Source organism: Loxodonta africana, chromosome 10, assembly GCF_030014295.1.
Source record: "Loxodonta africana isolate mLoxAfr1 chromosome 10, mLoxAfr1.hap2, whole genome shotgun sequence".
Classification (NCBI taxonomy): domain Eukaryota; kingdom Metazoa; phylum Chordata; class Mammalia; order Proboscidea; family Elephantidae; genus Loxodonta; species Loxodonta africana.
Window position 1 is genome coordinate 22,892,076 of NC_087351.1, and position 21,351 is coordinate 22,913,426.

The window sequence follows — 21,351 nt, forward strand, 5'->3', positions numbered from 1 at the left end:
GAATATGTTGGTTTTGCAATATCATGGTGAAATGTGTATGGACAGGCCGGATCCCACAATGTGTCCGTTCTCTCTACTGTTATGTCCCAAAACACACTCTAGTTGCTGCTTAGTACTATTTTTTTCCATATTTTATTTATTTTGTTATTGTTATTGAGAATATACATAGCAAAACTTAACACCAGTTCAACAATTTCTGCATGTACAATTTAGTCACATTGATTGCATTCTTCGAGTTGTATAACCATTCTCACCCTCCTTTTCTGAGTTGTTTCTCCCTCATTAACATAAGCTCCATGCTCCCTAAGGTTCTTATCTAATCTTCTGAGTTGTTGTTGTCAATTTGATCCCATATGTTGTTGTGGTTGCTGGGTGCTGTCGAGTCAGTTCCAACTCATAGCGACCCTATGTACCACAGAACGAAACACTGCCCGGTCCTGCGCCATCCTGACAATCGTTGTTATGTTTGAGCCCATTGCTGCAGCCATTGTGTCAGTCCATCTCATTGGGGGTCTTCCTCTTTTCCACTGACTCTGAACTTTACCAAGCATGATCCCATATAGATAGTTCTTAAAAGAGCATAATGCTCAAGACAGACCTTTTTTACTGGATAAATTATTGTTCAGTTTTAAGAAGACTTCAGGGGTTATTTTTGGTTTAAAGTTTAAAGATCATCTCAGGGCAATAGTTTCAGGGGTTCATCTACCCTCCATGGCTCCAGAAAGTCACGACTATTTTTAAATGGTAGCTGTCTCGTGCCAGAAACAGGAAAACCTGGGAACTGACTGGTTATACATCTACTGAATTATTTGCTTTAAAAATCTTGGCCTCTTTCTAGCTTCTAGGGAAATTAAAGCCTTTTGGTAGGCAGGGTTTCGCAGGTCTCACAACTATCTCTTCTAAAAAGGGAGGACTTCTTTTTGTATTGTTCTTGGCAGGTGGTGACCTACTTGGCAGGCTGTGGCCTACAGAGCTGCCCCATGCTTCTGGCAAAAGGATACCCTGACATCGGCTGGAACCCCATTGAAGGGGAGCGCTACCTGTCCTTCCTGAGGTTTGCTGTCTTCGTGAACAGTAAGTCTTAAGTTTTCTATGCCTTTCAGACCCAGGATAGCTCAATCATGGGCGCATACAAGGAAAAATGGATTCTTCCATTGATTCTTATGCATAAATATCATAGATTCTACGCGTGCTGGGCAGCTGGCAGAGAATTCTTAGGGAAAATCAGGAGAATCGGGCCAGATGAAGATCAAGAGTAGAGTCTAATGGGCGGAGCACTGGGGCCTAGTCAAAGATCCAGCAACAAATTCACTGTAAGGGCATGGGCTTGTCACCTCTGTATTTCTCCTGTCAGTAAAAGAGAGGCTTGTTAATATCTTCATATCATCTACATCACAAAGTTAAATGTAGCTGTGCCTCCAGATCCTTAGATTATTGAATGGGTGGATAGATGTGATGGGTGGGTGGATGGGTGGGTGGATGGGTGGGTGGGTGGGCGGACGGACGGGCGGGTGAACGGACGGACGGACAGACGGATGGGTAGAGTACTGAATGAATAAAGTCAGGAATAATTGAATATCTGTAAAACCCAAAACCCAACCAAACCACTGCTGTCGAGTCGATTCCAACTCATAGCAACCCTATAGGACAGAGTAGAACTGCCCGATAGAGTTTCCAAGGAGCGCCTGGCAGATTCGAACTGCCAACCTCTTGGTTAACAGACGTAGCGCTTCATCACTATGCCACCAGGGTTTCCGAATATCTGTAAAGGGTAAAAAACCCTCAAGAGGAAAAAAATTCCTATAGCAACCATAAATGTTATTCTTAGTATAATTCTCCACCCATTTACAGTGAATTCCAATCTCCCAGAATTCTTCAGTTGCACCAGTATAATATGCTAAATATTGTGTTAAAAAAAAGGACTACTTTCTTGAAAATATATCCAGTCTCCCAAGATTTTGTTATAATATGAATTCACTTGTATTTACATTATAGGATTTTTTTTTTAAATTATTGTGCTTTCGGTGAAAGTTTACAGTACAAATTAGTTTCTTATTCAAAAATTTATACACAAATCATTTATGTGACATTGGTTGCAATCCCTGCAATATGTCAGAAGTCTCCCCCTTTCCCTTTACATCCTAGGTTCCCTGTGCCCATTCGTCCAGTTATCCTGTCCCTTCCTGCCTTCTCATCTTTACTTTTGGGCAAGTGTTGCCCATTTGGTCTCTTATACTTAGTTGAAATAAGGAGCACGTTCTTGTCTTAACGTGTTATTGTTTGGTTTATAGGCCAGGCTGTGAAAGGTGGAATTTGGAAGTGAATTCAGTTCTGAGTTAGTTCCTATCAGAGCAGTCAGTGGTGGTGGCCAGACATCACCTAGTTCTGGGCTCATACTGGTAGAGGCTGTGGTTCATGTGGCCCATTAGTCCTTTGGAATAGTATTTTCCTTGTGTCTTTGTTTTTTTCTTTTTCTTTTTTTTCATTCTCCTTTGCTACAGATGGGATGGGACCAATAGATATATCTTAGATGGCCACTTGCAAGCTTTTAAGACCCCAGACACTACTTACCAAAGGCAGATGCCGAATATTTTCTTTATGAATTATGTTATGCTAATTGACCTGGATGTCCCCCAAGACTATGGTCCCCAGTCCTCAGCCCCAGTAACTCAGTCCCTCAAGGTGTTTGGATGTGTCTAGGAAACTTCTATGACTTTGCCTTGGTCAAGTTGTTCTTACTTCCCTTATGTTGCATGTTGTCTTTCCCTTCACCATATTTAACACTTGTTTACTATCTTGTTAGTGATTTCCCCTCTCTACCTCTCCCCTCCTTCCTAATCATCAAATATTGTTTTTTTCTCTTTGTAAATCTTCTCTTGAGTTTTTATAATAGTGATCTCTTACAGTATTTGTCCTTTTGTGATTGACTTATTTCACTCAGCATAATGCCCTCCAGATTCATCTATGTTGTGACATGTTTCACAGATTCATCGTTGTTCTTTATTGTTGGGTAGTATTCCGTTGTGTGTATGTACCATAGTTTGTTTATCCATTCCTCTGTTGATGGGCACCTAGGTTATCTCCATTTTTTTTTTGCTATTGTGAACAATGCTGCAATGAACCTGAGTATGCATACGTCTATTGCATGATGACTCTCATTTCTTGAGGGTATATTCCTAAGAATGGGATTGCTGGATCATGTGGTATTTCTATGTCTAGCTTTTTAAGGAAGCACCATATCGTTTGCCATAGTGGCTGTAACAGTTTACATTCCCACAAGAAATGTCGCAAAGTCTCCCCACAATCTCTCCAACCTTTGTTATTTTCTGTTTTTTTTTTGTTTGTTTGTTTTGTTTTGTTTTATTATTAGTGCCAGTAATGGCACGGCGAGACGGTATCTCACTGTAGTTTTGACTTACTTTTCTCCCATGGCTAATGATTGCGAACGTTTCCTCATGTGTCTGTTAGCCGCCTGAATATCTTCTTTGGTGAAGTGTCTGTTCATATCCTTTACCCATTTTTTAACTGAATTATTTGTCTTTTTGTTATTGAGGTGTTGAAGCATTCTATAGATTTTACAGATTAAACCCTTGTCAGATATGTCGTAGCCAAAACTTTTTACCCAGTCATATGTTCTCTTTTTACTCTTTTGGTGAAGTGTCTTGATGAGCATAAGTGTTTAATTTTTAGGAGCACCCAGTTATCTAGTTTTTCGTCTGGTGTTTGTATATTGTTAGTTATGGTTCGTATTGAATTTATTATTCATAAATTATGTATTAAGGCTGCTAGTGTTGTGCCTATTTTTTTCTTCCATGATATTTATCATTTTAGGCTTTATATTTCAGTCTTTGATCTATTTTGAGTTAGTTTTTGTGTGTGGCGTGAAATATGGGCCCTGTTTCATTTTTTTACAGATGAATATTCAATTTTACCAGCACCATTTGTTAGAGAGACTGTCTTTTCCCAATTTAATGGGCTTTGGGCCTTTGTCAGAGATCTACAGGTAGTTGGATTCTCAATTTTGTTCCATCAGTCCATGTGACTGTCATTGTATCAATTCCAGGCTGTTTTGACTACCGTGGCTCTTTATTTCTTTTTCTTGCCTTATTGCTCTAGCTAGGACTTCCAACTCAGTGTTAAATAGGAGTGGTGATAAAGGGCATCCTTGTCTTGTTCTCATTTTCAGGCGGAGTGCTTTCAGCCTCTTCTGTGGAGAATGATGTTGGCTGTTGGTTTTGTATTAAAAAAAAAAAAAAAAAAAACCTGTTGCCATTGAGTCAATTCCAACTCATAGCAACCCTATAGGACAGAGTTGAACTACCCCATATGGTTTCCAAGGAGTGCCTGGTGGATTAGAACTGCTGACCTTTTGGTTAGCAGCTGTAGCTCTTAACCACTAACCACCAGTGTTCCCTGGTTTTGTATACATACCCTTTATTACGGTGAGGAATTTTCCTTCTATACCTATTTTATGGCGAGTTTTTATCAGGAATGGGTGTTGAACTTTGTCGAATGCCTTTCCTGCGTCAATTGAGATGATCATGTGATTCCTTTCTTTCTTTTTATTTATGTGGTGGATTACATTGATTGATTTTCTAGTGTTGAGCCATCCTTGTGTATGAATGAATCCTACTTGGTATGAATATGAATGAATTCCTACTGGTATGAATCCCACTTGGTCATGGTGTATTATTTTTTTTGATATGAGCTGAATTCCACTGGCTAGAATTTTGTTGAGAATTTTTGCATCTATATTCATGAGAGATACTGGTTTGTAATTTTCCCTTTTTTATGGTATCTTTGCCTGGCTTTGGTATCAGGGGTGTGATGGCTTCATAGAATGAATTTGGAAGTATTCTTTCCTTTTCTATGCTCTGAAATAGCTTGAATAGTACTGGTGTGAGCTCTTCTCTGAATGTGTGGTAGAATTCTGCAGTGAAACCATCCAGGCCAGGACTTTTTTGTGTGTGTTGGGAGTTTTTTTAATGACCTTTTCAATATCTTCTCTCGTTATGGGTCTGTTCAAATTTTCTATCACAGTTTGTGTTAATTTGGGTAGGTAGCCTGTTTCTAGAAATTTGTCTATTTCCTCTAGGTTCTCAAATTTATTGGAGTACAATTTTTCATAGTATTCTCTTATCCTTTTATTTCAGCTGAGTCTGTTGTAATGTCCCCCATCTCTTGGGTTACTTGCTTCCTCTCCTGTTTTTCATTTGTCAGCTTGGCCAGTGGTTTGTCAATTTTGTTGATCTTTTCAAAGAACCAGCTTTTAGTCTTGTTGATTCTTTCAATTGTTTTTCTGTTCTCTACTTCATTTATTTCTGCTCTAATCTTTATTTTTTCCTTTCTTCTGGTGGCTTTGGGCTTCTTTTGCTATTCTCTATTTGTTCAAGTTGTAGGGATAACATTTTCAGTTTGGCCTGTCTTTTTGTTTTTGACATGTGCATTTATTGCTATAAATTGACCTTTGAGTGCTGCATTTGCTGTATACTGAAGGTTTTGGTGCAATGTGTTTACATTCTCCTTTGATTCAAGAATTTTTTCTTCCCTCTTTGATTTCTTCTATTACCCAGTTATTTTTAAACAAAGTGTTATTCAGTTTCCATGTATTTGATTTTTTTTTCCTTGCTCTTCCTGTTTTGATTTCAATATTTATGACATTGTGATCAGAGAGAATGCTTTGTATTATATCAGTGTTTTGTATTTCATTAAGTGTTGCTTTGTGGCCTAAACTGCAGTCCGTTCTGGAGAATATTCTTTGTGTGTTGGAGAACAATGTATACTTTGCTGCTGGTGGGTAGAGTGTTCTATATGTGTCTATGAGTCCAAGTGTTGCCTGTGGCCTTTAGATCTTCTGTTTCTTTGTTGAGTTTCTTTTTAGATGGTCTGTCCTTTATCTAGAGTGGTGTGCTGAGGTCTCCTACTATTACAGTGGAACTGTCAATTTCTCTTTGCAGTGCTGTTAGAGTTTGTTTTATGTATTTTGGAATTCTGTCGCTGGATGCGTAAATTTTCTTTGAGATTATGTCTTCTTTGTGGATTGTCCCTTTAATCATTATATAATGTTATTCCTTGTTTCTTACGGTGGATTTTTTTCTTAAAGACTCTTTTATATCAGGTTAATGTTGCCACTCCTGCTTTTTTTGGTTACTGTTCGCTTTGTATATTTTTTTTCCATCTTTTGATTTGTAAGATATTTATGTCTTTGTATCTAAGGTGTGTCTCTTGTAAACAACATATTGATGGGTCTTTTTTTTTTTTCTTTTAACCCATTCTACCACTCTCTCTTTATGAGTGCATTTAAGCCATTTATATTCAGCGTGATTATCAATAGGTATGACTTTATTGATATCATATTGTTTTGCTTTTCTTTGTGGTCCTAACATTTTCTTTGTTCCTCTTACTTTCCTGTGCTGAGTTCCTTTTGTTCATGGGTTTTCTTTTCATTTCTTTCATTAGTATATATTTTGTGTGTACTGAGGCTTTATGTTTCTGTTCTTTTTTATTTTAATGAGTAGGTTTATTAACTTTCTTTGTGGTTACCTTGAAATTTACTTTTATCTTCCTAAGTTTGAACCACTATTTTACTACTTGGTATTGCCTTGACTTCCTTTCCATTTGAAAGTTCTATATGTACACTGTTTATTCTCCCTTTTACTGTTTTTACCTTGTCGTCACTTATAGACTGATGTTTCTCTTTCCGTTTTAACTCTCTTAGCTTTGTTTTATTTTATTTTTTAAATAATTTTTATTGTGCTTTAAGTGAAAGGTTACAAATCAAGTCAGTCTGTCACATATAAGCTTATATACACCTTACTACATACTCCCATTTACTCCCCCGCAATGAGTCAAAAAATATGGAACGCTTCACGAATTTGCGTGTCATCCTTGCGCAGGGGCCATGCTAATCTTCTCTGTATCGTTCCAATTTTAGTATATGTGCTGCCGAAGCGAGCACGCTTTGTTTTATTTTTGAGAGTTCTTTATAGGGCTATTATTGAGAATTCTTTACAGGGCTAGGTGAGAAAGAGAAAGTAAAGGAAAAAAGTTAAAAGAAAAAAACAGTGGTGGGGTAGACCCACGTACTAGTGGGGAGGGGAGATTGTATATTGGGGGGGAGAAATAAAAAGAGAAAAAAATGGGGCTGCAGGAGCCTGAAGATGGGGGTGGCACAGACCTAGGGCAGTGGTGCGCCAGTGGCTCTCTAGTGACGGTAGTGTGGCAGGATAGGTGGGAATGGAGAGAGGTGGCATATGTGACTAGGTGGGAGAGAAAAAGAAATCTTTAAAAAATGGCAGCTTGATGGGAGCTGGCAGGAATGAGGGTGGAGATGGCCTATAGGGCTAGATGGGACGGAGAAAGAAAAGAACAAAAGAAAGAAAGAAGTGGGAGGAGGTGGGCCCAAGGGGTGGGAGGGAGGTTCGGATTGTGACTGTGGTGGTGGGGGCTGCCGGAATGGGGGCTTCTTCCTTCTGCTCACCAAAAGGGTAAGGGATGGGAAAGCATGTTACTCTGGTTACCAGTTCTCTGTCTCCTGTTGGAAGTTCCATGAAGTTGCCTTCCCTGTCTGGGGTCATTGCTGGCTATGTTTCAAGATGGTGATGCTGGTCAGTGTTAGTTGGCAGGGGACCTCCACTCTGTATCTCTCCATTTTCTCTCAGTTTCTTCTTCCATTCAGTGTTTGATCTAATCCCTTCATTTGATGATCAGGTTTCCAAGATAGACAACTGTATCTGTTTTACTTACTTTTTCAGGTCTTTGCTTTTGGGGGGGCAGGATGGTGCATCTGTCTAGGATGCCATGTTCGCTCCATCTCTATATTATAGTTTTAATCCCTGTCCCTTTTCCAGTTTGGGGTTCCAAGCTAATAAATCCAACTGAGCCAGTTAAGTGATGTCATAGAGAGATTGCCCCTAAAAACCAAGCATGCCAGTTCTTCTACATGTGAGAATTATCTAAATGTATTGAATATATGTCAACATATATAGACATGGAAGTGGTCATCATTTTCCAATGGACTCTTCTTGGTATCCCTTCACCCTACCCACCCACCCCCCCCCCCCCGACCCCATCTGCTTGCTTTCCTACACTCTGCTACATGCTATTCTTCATGTTTGAATGAATTCTATTCTGTTTTGCTCTCTATTCTAACTGGATCACACACCTTCAGATGCCTGTTTTCTTCCCCTGGGACCCATCTAGCAAAGTTCCTAATTATCTTCTGCTTCTCTCTGTGTATTGTTTATTTTCCCTCTATCTTTTGAGACCAGTTTCAGAGTATCCTCCAATAGACTTCTATTTCTTATCCAAATGATTGCATGTCCAGAATTAATACAGAGCTACTGTGGTAAAGATAAATCTTTTTTTTTTTTTTTTAGTGGATCTTAAGGATTCATAAGGCTTACCAAATTATGTAAATCAACTATATGACAGGTAAGCCAGATCAAAGCTGAACAAATTCATTAATCTTGGTCACCTTCACAGTCAAAGTCAGCACTTCATGAGTCACTTATTAAGACTGTCTACCTGGGTTATGGAAGTAAAGGAATCCATTGGCTATGTGTCTATCTGGATTGCTCAAATTCCAGCACTGGCTTATGCTGGTTAGGTACAACCACAGTGAACTAAACTCTAAACCAAAATACTTATTCGGCACCATTAGCTTTCATGTTATTTTATTTGTTTCTAACATAACTTTCTCTGCAGTACAATTACATAATGCAACAAGCCCTAGCAAATTGACCTACCAGTAGAAAGACATGTGCATTTTACTTTGATGTTTATTGTATCCCTTTAACATAAGGGCCACATTTGGTTTTGGCATAGGATATCAGCCTCTGCTTTCAAAGAATTTACAGTCCAGGAAGGAGGGTGTTGCTGTTGTTAAGTGCCATCAGGTTGGTTCTGACTCATAGTGATCCTGTTTAAAACAGAGTGAAACGTTGCCTGGTCCTGTGCCACCCTTACAGTTGTTGTTATGCTTGAACCCATTGTTGCAGCACTGTGTCAGTATATCTCCTTGAGGGTCTTCCTAGTTTTTGCTGACCTTCTACTTTATCAAGCATGATGTCCTTGTCCAGGAAATAGTCCCTCCTGATAACATATCCAAAGTACATGAGATAAAGTTATACCATGGTTGCTTCTAAGGAGCATTCTGGCTGTACTTCTTCCCAGACAGATTTGTTGGTTCTTCTGGCAGTCCATACTTATATTCAGTATTCTTCACCAACACCACAATTCAGAGGTGTCAGCCCTTCTTGGATCTTCCTTATTCATAAGCTTTTACACGTATTTGAGGTGATTGAAAATATCCTGACTTAGGTCAGGCGCACCTTAATCCTCAAAGTGGCATCTTTCCTTTTCAACAGTTTAAAGAGGTCTTTGACAGGAGATTTGCCCAATGCAATACATCCTTTAATTTCCTGACCACTGCTCCCATGGGCATTGATTGTCAATCCAAGTAAAAGGAAATACTTGACAACTTCTGTCTTTTCTCCATTTGTCATGATGTTGCTTATTGGTCCAGTTGTGAGAATTTTTGTTTTCTTATGTTGAGATGTAATCCATACTGAAGGCTGTGGTCTTTGATCTTCATCAGTAAGTGCTTCAAGTCATCTTCATTTTCAGCAAGCAAGGTTACATTATCCGCATATCACAGGTTGTTAATTAGTCTTCTACCAATCCTTATGCCACGTTCTTCATATAGTTCAGCTTCTCGGATTATTTGCTCACCATACAAATTGAACAAGTATGGTAAAAGGATACAACCCTGACATACACCTTTCCTGACGTTAAACCACACAGTATCCCCTTGTTCTGTTCAAACAACTGCCTCTTGATCTATGTACAGGTTCCTTATGAGCACAATTAAGTGTTCCGGAATTCTCATTGTTTGCAGTGTTATCTGTAATATATCATGATCTACACAGCCGAATGCCTTTGCTTGGTCAATAAAACACAGATAAACATTTTTCTGGTATTCTTAGCTTTCACCCAAGATCCATCTCACTTCAGCAATGATATCCCTTGTTTCCTATTCTCTTCTAAATATGGCTTGAACTTCTGGCAGTTCCCTGTTGATGTACTGCTGCAACTGCTTTTGAATGATCTTCAGCAAAATTTTACTAGTGTGTGATATTAATGATATTGTTTGATAATTTCTGCATTCTGTTGGATCACCTTTCTTTGGAATGGGCACAGATATGGATCTCGTCCACTCGATTGACCAGGAAGCTGTCTTCTAAATTTCTTGAAGACGAATGAGCACCTCCAGCACTGCATCTGTTTGTTGAAACATCTCAGTTGGTATCCGTCAATTCCTGGAGCCTTGTTTTTAGCTATTCCCTTCAGTGCAGCTTGGACCTCTTCCTTCAGTACCATTGGTTCTTGATCATATGTTACTTCCTGAAATGGTTGAACATCAACCAATTCTTTTTGGTATAGTGACTCTATGTATCCCTTCCATCTTCTTCTGTTGATTCCTGGGGCATTCAATATTTTCCCTGTAGAATCCTTCAGTATTGCAATTCGAGGCTTGAATTTTTTTTCTTTAGTTCTTTCAGCTTGAGAAATACTGTGTGTGTTCTTCCCTTTTGGTTTTCTAACTCTAGGTCTTTGAACATGTCATTATAATACTCTGTAGTACACCTTGACCTGCCCTTTGAGATCTTCTGTTCAACTCTTTTGCTTCATCATTTCTTCCATTCACTTTAGCTACCCTAGGTTCAAGAGCAAGTTTCAGAGTCTCTTCTGGCATCCATTTTGGTCTTTCCTTTCCTATCTTTTTAATGACTTTTTGCTTTCATCATGTATGATGTCCTTGATGTCATTCCACAGCTCATCTGGTCTTCAGTCATTAGTGTTCTATGCCTCAACTCTATTCATGAGTTGGTCTCCAAATTCAAGTTGGATATGTTCAAGGTCATATCTTGGCTTTCATGGACTTGTTTTAATTTTCTTCAACTTCAAACTTGAACTTACATATGAACAGTTGATGATCTGTTCCACAGTCAGCCCCTGGCGTTGTTCTCACTGATGATATTGAGCTTTTCCATCATCTCTTCCCACAGATGTAGTTGATTTAATTCCTGTGTATTCCATCTGACAAGCTGCACATGCGTAGTCACCATTTATGCTGCTGAAAAAAGATATTTGCGATGAAGAAGTCATCGGTCTTCCAAAATTCTATCACGCTATCTCCGGCATCGTTTCCAACTACCATATTTTCCAACTACCAATCCTTCTTCTTTGTTTCCAACTTTTGTATTCCAATTACCAGTAATTTTTAATGCATCTTGATTGCATGTTTGATCAGCCTCAGACTTTGTAACTTGGTAAAAATCTTCAATTTCCTCACTTTTGGCATTAGTGGCTGGTACACAAATTTGAATAGTAGTCATATTAACTGACCTTCCTTGTAGGTGTATGGATGTTATTCTATCACAGACGGCATTGTACTTCAGAATTGATCTTGAAATGTTCTTTTTGATGAAGAGTGTGATGCCATTCCTCTTCAATTTCTCATTCCCAGCATAGTAGACCATATGACTGTCTGATTCAAAATGACCAATACCAGTCCATTTCAGCTTACTAAAGCCTGCAATATCAATCTTTGTGTTCCATTTCATTTTTGATGATTTCCAATTTTCCTAGATTCATGCTTCTCACGTTCCAATATTCCAGTGCTTAATGGATGTTTGCAGCTCTTTCTTCTCATTTCGAGTCGTGCCACATCAGCAAATGAAGGTGCCAAAAGCCTGACTCCATCGGTGTCGTTAAGATCAACTCTACTTTGAGGAGGCAACTCCTCCTCAGTCATATTTTGAGCTGCTTCCAACCTGAGGGGCTCATCTTCCAGCACTGTATCAGACAGTGTTCCACTGCTATTCATAAAGTTTTCACTGAACAGTTTTTTCAGAAGTAGACTACCAGGTCCTTCATCCTAGTTGTCTTAGTTTGGAAGCTCCTCTGAAATCTGTCCACCATGGGTGACCCTGCTGTTATTTGAAATACCAGTGACATCGATTCCAGCATCACAGCAACAGACAAGCCACCACAGTACAACAAACTGGCAGATACACGGGGGATAAGGAGCGTAGACATTGTAGAGAACACAATACTAAAAATAATTGGAGTAAGACAAGAAGAGAGTGTTGAAGGGCTTCAAGAGAAAGAATTCTTATCCTGATGAGAAGATCAGAAAAGACCTCATGGAGGAGGTGACCTTAGAGATGGGCTTTTAAGGGTCAAATTTCCCCAAATACAGAGGTGCAGGAAAGGTGTGGCAGTTTAAAGCAGCATGAGCAGTAACCTGAAGGACAAAACATGCTGTGTTCAGGAAATAGCGATCTTTTGGTCCAGAGAACGGTTACATAGATGGAATTGGTAGGAGATGAGGCTTAAGTGGTAGGTAGGGGGTTATCATGGGGAGGAACCTAAATGCCAAGATGAAAAGTTTAGTTTTGATTCAGTGTGAAGTGAACTGGGAAACCTTTTTAACAGAAGAACGATATGACAGGTACCATAATGATAAGAATGGAAATGGGCACCACAATGATACCAGGGAGAGAGGTTGCTACCTGAAAGACTGGTGCCATGCCAAGGTTGGAGTAATGAGTTTCTGAATTATAAGGGTGGTGGAGAAGACGCAGTTTAAAAAAAATTATAGAGACAGAATATAAAAGACTAGATGATGGTTATGGTGGCTGAGCATGGGTATGTTGAGAGAAAAGGAGCAAAGGTCATATTGAAGCTTGGAGATTTGAGGGTAGGGGAAAAAGAAATAAGGATGTCAGCAGGAGCAGATGGTTTGGGATGGAAGATAATAAGCTTGGTTTGGTTCAGATCATGTTGAATTTGCAGTGTGCAACACCCAAATAGAGTTGCCCCTAATTGGGGTTATAGAATAGAGATCAATCAATCAACAGATGGGGACAAAATAGATTTGCAGATCATCTGTAGCTGAAATAATGACAGTAGATTGTCACAAAGGGAAGTATTAAAAGGAGAGATATGGACAGTATGAAAAAGAAAAAGTTAGAACTTTATACAATACCTATAGGAGGAGGAAGGGTGGCTCAGTCAAAACAGTGATATGAGAGAAGAAAGGGCTGTAGAGTGGAATATCTTGGGTTTAAATCCTGTTCTACCATTTACAAGTTATGTAAACTTGGGTAAGTTATTAAAACTTTACTTGCCTTGGTTTTTTTAAAATATAAAGATAATAGCATGTCCCTCACAGAGTTGTTGGTGAGGCCTAAATGAACAATCCATGGAAAACTTAGTTTACCACAATGCCAGAAACATAGCAGGCTCACAGTCAGTGTTTGTTAGTACTAGTTGTTGTTGATCTTTACAGGGGAACTAGAGCATTTGAAATGGGAAGACTGTATTTATTTCTTGGGGTCTCATATACTTTATAAGTCTTAATGTCTAAGAGGCGGTTATAAAGGACTTCCTGGACATTTTTGCGGTTTGAAATTGTAGAAGTAACTCTTAAAGACAGCTCTGATTCTCAGTAATGAAAGATGAAGTTGATGTGGGTGGTCTCGGTGTATGATGGGGTGTTTATGGCGGGTAATGATGGGTGATGTTGGATGATGATGAATGATGGTGGGCAGTAGATGGTGATGGTGGGTGGTAGTGGTAGATGATGAGGGTGTTTATGGTGAGTGATAGTAGAGTGATGGATGGTGATGATGATGATGAGCTATGATGATTGGGTGGTAGATGGTCATAGCAGGTTGTGGGAATGATCGAGATGGGTGGTGGTTAGTGATGGTGGACATGGTGATAGTGGGTTGTAGGTGGTAGTGGTGAATGATGGGTGAGGATGGTGATAGTGGGTGAGGAGAAGTGACAGTGGCAGATGAGAGTGTTTGTGGTGGGTGATGGTAAATAATGGTGGGGTTGGTGATAGTGGATAGAGAATTATGATGATGAGGATGGTGGGATGTAATGATTAGGAGATACATGGTCATAGCAGCTTGTGGGGGGGAATTGTGGGCAGTGGTGAGTGATGTTGGGAGTGGTATAGTGGGTGGTGGGTGGTGAGAGTGATGTTGTTGATGATAACAACAACAAAAAAAAAAAACTCATTACCATTGAGTCAATTCTGACTCATAGCAACCCTATAGGACAGAGTAGAACAACCTATAGGGTTTCCAAGGAGCAGCTGGTGGATTCAAACTGCTGACCTTTTGGTTAGCAACCAGACTCTTAACCACTGCGCCACCATGGCCCTGATGATGATAACAGCAAACGGTTAATCATTTAACATCACGTACCGTCAGCACTCACCATCCCTACCATCACTCACCACCTACAACCCGCTGTCACCACTTTTGAAACACTTATATGTGTTAACTTACTTAAATTCTACAACAATCCAATGAGGTAGGTACTGTCAACATCCTTATTTTAGAGATGAAGACGTTGAGGCTTAGAAAAATAAAAGGCCTTGCCCAGAGGCACACAGCTAGTAGGAACTAAAGCCAGGATTTGAGCTGAAGCAGTATGGCTCCAGAGCCAAACTATGCAAACTGTTATGTAGTATTGCCTTCCTAGCACTGTCTCCCTAATGAACAAGTGAACTTGTCAAAAACTTTGGCATTATTTGGTTACCGTTCAGTGCTAATGTATTTTTTAAAGTGCTTTATTAAGGCTCTAAAAGTGAAGCTTTTGCCAAATCAAAATCTTTTGCTGTATCAAAATAATAGAATTAGAAAATTCTAACATTATTTTACTAGTATTTCTTTTCACAATGTTTGTCTTAAATCTTCTTAAACAAGATTTGCATTTAAAAGAACTTAACGCATTGATTTTCTTTATTTTTATTAGCTTGCGGGGAAGCCTTGAGTTATGTTTAACTCTGAGAGAAATGAAGTCGAGAAGCTTCTATTTACATGGCATTTGCAGTCTCTGTAGCCAGGCTAGACACAGTTGCATCTGGGTGTCTGGGATCAGTCCCTTCCTAACGTAGATCCCGAGAAGGAAAAGATTTCTTAGCAGTCCACAAGAAGAAAGACAAAAGCTACTCTGTGTTTTCTTGAAGTTCTTGGTATTTGTGTTTCAGTAATATCTTCCCCGGGGTGCAAACTTAGTTGTGAGGAACACGGCATCTCCTAGCTTTGCTGAATCTGTGTCTGTAGGCAGATTTATTATCAGTAGCCGTAATGTGTACATCTGTCATGTGAAGAGTTTATGAGGAGCTGTGAGATGTGACAAGAGATATGCTCTAGAACTTCTGCCCTCAAGTTCTAACAACCCACAGCAGGAAACAGAAAGAAAATCCAAGTAGAATGACCAGAAACATACTTGGAATAATACTAAAAGCAATATAATCAAACACACCCACCTGTACAGCGGCACATGTAAGTGTTGGCATGCCGAGAATGATGATGCTTAAAGGAATTCTGAATGGTACAAAAGGTTAATGTGCTCTGCTGTTAACTGAAAGGTTGGCAGTTTAAGTCCACACAGAGGCACCTTGGAAGAAATCCCTGGCACTCTACTTCTGAAAGATTAGCTATTGAAAACCCTATGGAGCACAGTTCTATTCTGACACACATGGAGTTACCATGAATCAGAACAGACTTGACAGCAGCTGGTAGAGTCAGTCTGGCAATGGATGGGGAAGGAGTCAGGTGTTGCATAACTTCTTGGAGAATGAAATGGGCGTAGTTTCGCAGAGTAGTGTGGGGAGAACACAGAGATGGGGCCCTTGAGCCCCATAAATCTTTAGGACAAGAGCACAAACTGGCATCTTAGATTTGAAGGGCATTGAAGGTGTAGATACTTAAAAGGATCAGCTGGTTCGTTTCTGTCCATGCATTCTTGTTTTTTAGAGTCAGAAAGGATATAATGGCCGTTCTTTGGTACTAAAGACTGAACGGTTAGGACTAAAATGTGTAAGACATTGTTCTTGTTCTCAAAGTTATAATACAGTTGGAAATTACCAATGATAAAAGTTTTAAATAGTAGTTTAAGACAAATATGGAAAGCATCACAGTGCTCTTCAGACTAGGGTGGTAAGAGGTAGCCTTCAGGAAAAGGTAGAATATGAGGTACATTTTGAGATATAGCTAGTGGGGGGACTGGTACTTAATGTCTGTGTTACTCCTTCTTACCGATTATGAGGTATGTACACTTCTTCTACCCTACCTTCCTTTCTTCCAATTGGCTTTCTTGAATCGCCATGCCTGGTAAAGAGGAGAGAAATCAGCCAGTGAGCCAGGTAAAGGGTTTATGTAGACAAAGGCAAGGAAATATGACTCCATCTGTAAAAACTCAAAGCAAAATAGTGTCAAAGTTTAGAACTAAGTGGATAGTCAAAAACAACACAAGAACTAGAAAATAAATTCCTCAAGTAAAGAAACCAATGGCAAACCAAAGCCCAGAGTGCCACAATGAGGAACTCCCTGGTTGTAGTGAAAGAATGTTTGATTCTGTTCTTTTCGTACTAAGTGAACTGCTCAGAAATTTTCATCCAGAGTCCCCTGCGGGGTCCACATGGCAATGCTAGCAGAGAGTTTTGGCAGCGGGCCCAGATGTCCAGAAATCCATATTTCATCTCATCAGCCATTTTGTTGATAACCAAACAAAACACCAAACCCACTGCTGTCGAGATGATTCCAATTCACAGCAACCCTGTAGGAGGAAGTAGAACTGCCCCAGAGAGTTTCCAAGGGGCACCTGGTAGATTCGAACTGCCGACCCTTTGGTTAGCAGCCGTAGCGCTTAACCACTATGCCACCAGGGTTTCTGTTTTGTTGATAAGAATGGTAAATAAAGCCAGATACCCAGTACCCAGTGCCGTTAATTTTAACTATGGATTTTAGCTGAAACATTAATACGGGAGAAAAAAACAGCTTTACCAACATGATTCACACAAAAGTGTAATATTATGAGCCAAGAATACGCATAGTTAATAGACCTCATTCTTTCAGAGCATCCCTCTTTTCTGACTCCATCTCACTCGAGTTTTATTTCACAGATTCTAGAAAGAGACATATGGGCCCAAATTCTAGACACATGGGCAATATTTTAGTGTAATTCTGGGTTCAAATACTGGTCTCTAAATTTCCTGGGCTACTTTGCCATTCCACCTTGCATGGTTTCATTTAGTCCCATCGCTTTAAATTATACATACATGCTGATGTTCCCCAAATGTCCAGCCTTACCTTCTTCCCTGAGACCCAGATTGTGTATCCAGCTACCCACTTATTAGACTTAGGGGTCGAATAAGCATCTGACAATTTGCACATATTAAAGCTGAATTTGTAGCTATCTCCTCCAAACCTGTTTTTTTCCTGAGGGTTTTCCATCTCCCTAACTAGAACCTCCAACCACTCAGATATTCAAGCCAAATCTTAGGCAGCACCCTTGATTCACCCTTTTCATTTATCCCCACATCGGCAAATTCCATTAATTCAATGTATAAAAGATACCTGAAGACAGTCTGCTTCTCTCTATCTCCACTGGCCACGTCCTACTCCAAGCTATCATTATCTTCCATCTGGACTACTGCAGGAGTACAGGAACTGATTTCTCTGCTTCTGCTATCACCCCTATATCAGGAAGCCTCTTCTGCATAACAAGCAACTTCAGAACCTCAGTGGCATAGAAAAATAAGCATTTATTTCTTGCTTACACAGCTGCAAAATGGCTGGGAAGCTCTGCTGCAGGTATGTGGGTCCACTGGGGTGGCTGTGCTCTACTTGTCTCATTCTGAGGTCCAGACTAGAGGAGCAGTGGCCACCCAAAGTGCTCTTTCTCATGGTGGTGGCGGAAGTTCAAGGACACAAACCCAATTTCTCTGCCTGCATCACTGCCACTAACATTCCACTGGCCAATTCAAGTCACATAGCCAAGACCAAATCACACGGCCAAGCCCAAGTCAAGGGAATTACACCTCCTATACCATAGCCTTTGGCAAGACATGGATGTACAACAGAGGAAGGAAGAATTGAAATCAATAAATCAGTCTACCAACCCTCTACAACCTCTTCTCCATATAGCCACACAAATGGTCTTTTTAAAGTATTAGTAAGATTGTATCGTCCCTCTGTTTAAAGCCCTTTCTGGCTTCCCATTGCACCTAAAACAAAATCCAAACCCGTTACAACACTTTCTGAGGCTTTACACCGTCTGGCTGTTGCCTACCTCAACCACCTCATCACATTATTCACCCATCCCTGTCTTTCAATATTCATCCCCTTTTTCCCTGCGCTATCCAACTTGCCCGCCTCAGCCGCAACAATTACCCTGTCCCTTCTCAAGACCTTTGTTGGGCCTCTCCCTGTGCTTGAACACTCTTCTTCCAACTCTTAGAAATGCTGCCTTCTCAAACCTCTGATCAAGCTCATATGTTATTTCCTTAGACTGACTTATCTAAAGAAACTCCCTCCATCATTACTTTCCTCATAGGTCCTACACCAATCTGTTACGTATTATGTTTATTGATTTTTTTAAACTTATTTATTGCCTTCCAGACCCACTAGAATTGATGCTCCCTAAGAGCAAAAAAAAAAAAAAAACTTTGTCTTGTTCACATGTGTCCACTGTGCCTGGATCAGCAACTCACATATAGTGTGGGCTCAGTCAACAGTGAAGTTAATGAACAATGGGCAAACCATCCCTAGGATGCTTTCTGTGTGCGACAATTGTTTATGGACACATCCCTAGCTCCTCCTTCTCAGACTGGGCAGTCCTAAGGAGTGTGTCTTCATCCCTGGCAATGACTTGGTTCATACGAGTTGCCTGGCACCATATCTAAGTTGGCACTTACCAAGAAAAGGTATTGGACCCTGGCCATCACCCTTGCCTTGTCATTGTTTAGGTGAACCAAGTGAAAGTATCTTCAGACTCTTTCCTGCTGAACCCCCAGTGCTCTCTCTTACTGCAATGGAACTTGAGTGTGGATATGTTCTTTTCCTTAGGACTAATTGAATCTGAGGAAATGGACAACCCAGGCTCTTATAAACAGCATCTGGTAAAGCAGTGCTTTGACAGATAGTCAGCATCAGTTTTCCATCCAAGTTTGGGAAATGGTTTATCACCATCAAAATGCATTATAATTCATTTATTAATTGTACATGGTTTCCTTCCCAGTGCTACACAAAGAGGACTCTGTACTCCTTGCTCTAACGGAATTCATAATCTAAAAAACATTAATAATAATAATAGTAGCTAACATTTATTGTACTCTCACCATGTGCTAGGAAATGGGCTTTGTGCTTTAAGCCAAAGGATCATCTTCAAATGATCCTCTGAGGTAATGATATTTATTATCTAGATTTTACTGATGAGGAAACAGAAACACCATTTTAAATGTCTATCTTGCATCTCAGTGAAGTCTGTTCGTTCATCTCAGAAATATGTTTTAAATGCCTGTTTCATGATAGATGTTAGCAAGACCCTGAAGCATACAGGGATAGATAGATGTACAGCCTTGATCTAATGGAGCACATGGCATTTGTTGTTGTTAGGTGCCGTTGAGTCAGTTCTAACTCATAGTGACCCTGTGTACGGCAGAATGAAACACTGACTGGTCTTGCACCATCCTCACATTCTTGCTGTGCTCGAGCCCATTGTTGTAGCCACTGTGTCAGTCCATCTCATTGAGGTTCTTTCTCTTTTTCACTGACTCTGTACTTTACCAAGCATGATACCCTTCTCCAGGGACTTGATGGCTCCTGATAACATATCCAAAGTAAGTGAGACTAGGTCTCACCATCCTCGCTTCTAAGGAGCATAGTGAGGGAAACAAAAAATTCATTAATTATACTTGTTTTCAATGCTTGAGGTACAAGGTGTTTGAAGGGACTATGCCCTCTGGGGTGTCCATGTGTAAGCTGGTCCTGAAGGATAAGGAGGCCATATCGAGGTCAAGAGTTTACACCAAGGGCATGGGAAGGAAGAGAGTGTCCAGGCAGAAAAACAGGGACTGTAGTTAGAACCTAGAGAGTGAGAAAAATAGTGGGCTGAAGATAAAACCATTGCATCTCAACTAAGTGTCCCTGTGGTGAGAATGACTGCTTTACCACGGGTAAAATAGGGAGAATCATTTCCGTTTCCATCCAACTGCTCAGGAATGTTGAAAAGAGGGTAGTAAATTGAAGATAGTTTTGAGAGCCTTTGAAGAAAAGAACTGTGAACATCCATGCTGTTATTAAGCTCATTATTCATTTTGGAACTGAAGCAAAAAATCATTGTAAGCCCTTGGGCAAAACTACTTTATCTCAAATCTCTGCCTTGAAAACTGGCTTCAAGGTCAATATTCATCTTCCCTACAGTGGATTTGGTTGGTAGTCATTGGTTGGTAGTCATGCTTGCTGAGCTATAGGTAATTAGGATGAGAATGTTTTCTCTCTTCTAACCGTGCCATTGGAAACCCTGGTGGTGTACTGGTTAAGAGCTAAAGTTGCCAACCAAAGGGTCGGCAGTTCGAATCCACCAGGCGCTCCTTGGAAACTCTATGGGGCAGTTCCACTCTGTCCTATAGGGTCGCTATGAGTCGGAATCAAGTCGACGGCACTGGGTTGGTTTTTTTTTTTTTTTTTGAACTGTGTCATCTTCTACCTTGTGAAGCCTTTGGAAATCCTCTCTCTAATTAGCAGCAATTGCTACACTACAGTTCCTTCCTCCTACAGTGACCTTTGTGCACCCCCACAGAGGTCTGCATTACAGTAGTCAAGTGATAGCTCCCTGGGTCAGTTGTAGGAGCCAACCTAATTAGCTTAGATCCAAGACCCAGGACTCGGATAAAATAGGCTAATTTGGCAAAAGAATTTCGATAGAAAACTGCATATAGAACTCATGGTCTGATTTTCAAACTTCTGATGTGTATTATGGTTCCATGTCCCATCAAACTCCATGACGCTGATGGCTGTGGGAAGAGCTACGTTGAATTTAGCATCCTGGTAGAACTGTGTCTGACCTATGAGCATTTCTACTCTGGGAGCTAAAATCATCAGAGTACAGTATTTAAATAAGCTTGAGTGACAGGGGTTTTTTTCCCCTTAGTTTTGGCATTTGAAAATGCCTACTGGGAGGGCTGATACATGAGCTACTCGATAAGTATTGGGGCCAATAACCTTTGAAAGTAATAGAGTTATATCTATGACTAAGAATATTTACTTTTCACTATGTTGATTGTCCTGGTAGTTTCTTTTTTTGTGTATCCTTCCTGTAATTAAACTCTTTTAGATATAAATGCTAGCCTCAACTAATAGGAAAGCATGGGGTTAGGACTCAGCATCATCACATTATAAGAGCTATTCTGTGAACTGCATAATGTCATGCAACCTCTCTCTTCTTGGTTTCTCTCCTTTGAGAATATATTGGTTCTTT

At 40.1% G+C, this 21,351-nt stretch overlaps 1 protein-coding gene and 1 non-coding gene across 2 annotated transcripts in view; one reads left to right on the forward strand and one right to left on the reverse strand.

The window, feature by feature from the left end:
* RYR3 (ryanodine receptor 3) overlaps window positions 1-21,351 on the forward strand; it is a 446,068-nt gene that overhangs the window by 281,262 nt on the left and 143,455 nt on the right. Inside the window, exon 45 of the mRNA XM_064291963.1 lies at window positions 939-1,074. Coding sequence (XP_064148033.1) covers window positions 939-1,074 — 136 coding nt within the window. The remainder of the gene's footprint in view (window positions 1-938; window positions 1,075-21,351) is intronic.
* Window positions 6,852-6,958, reverse strand: LOC111753029 (U6 spliceosomal RNA). The gene has a single exon (XR_002787879.2). It is a non-coding gene; the product is annotated as a U6 spliceosomal RNA (small nuclear RNA).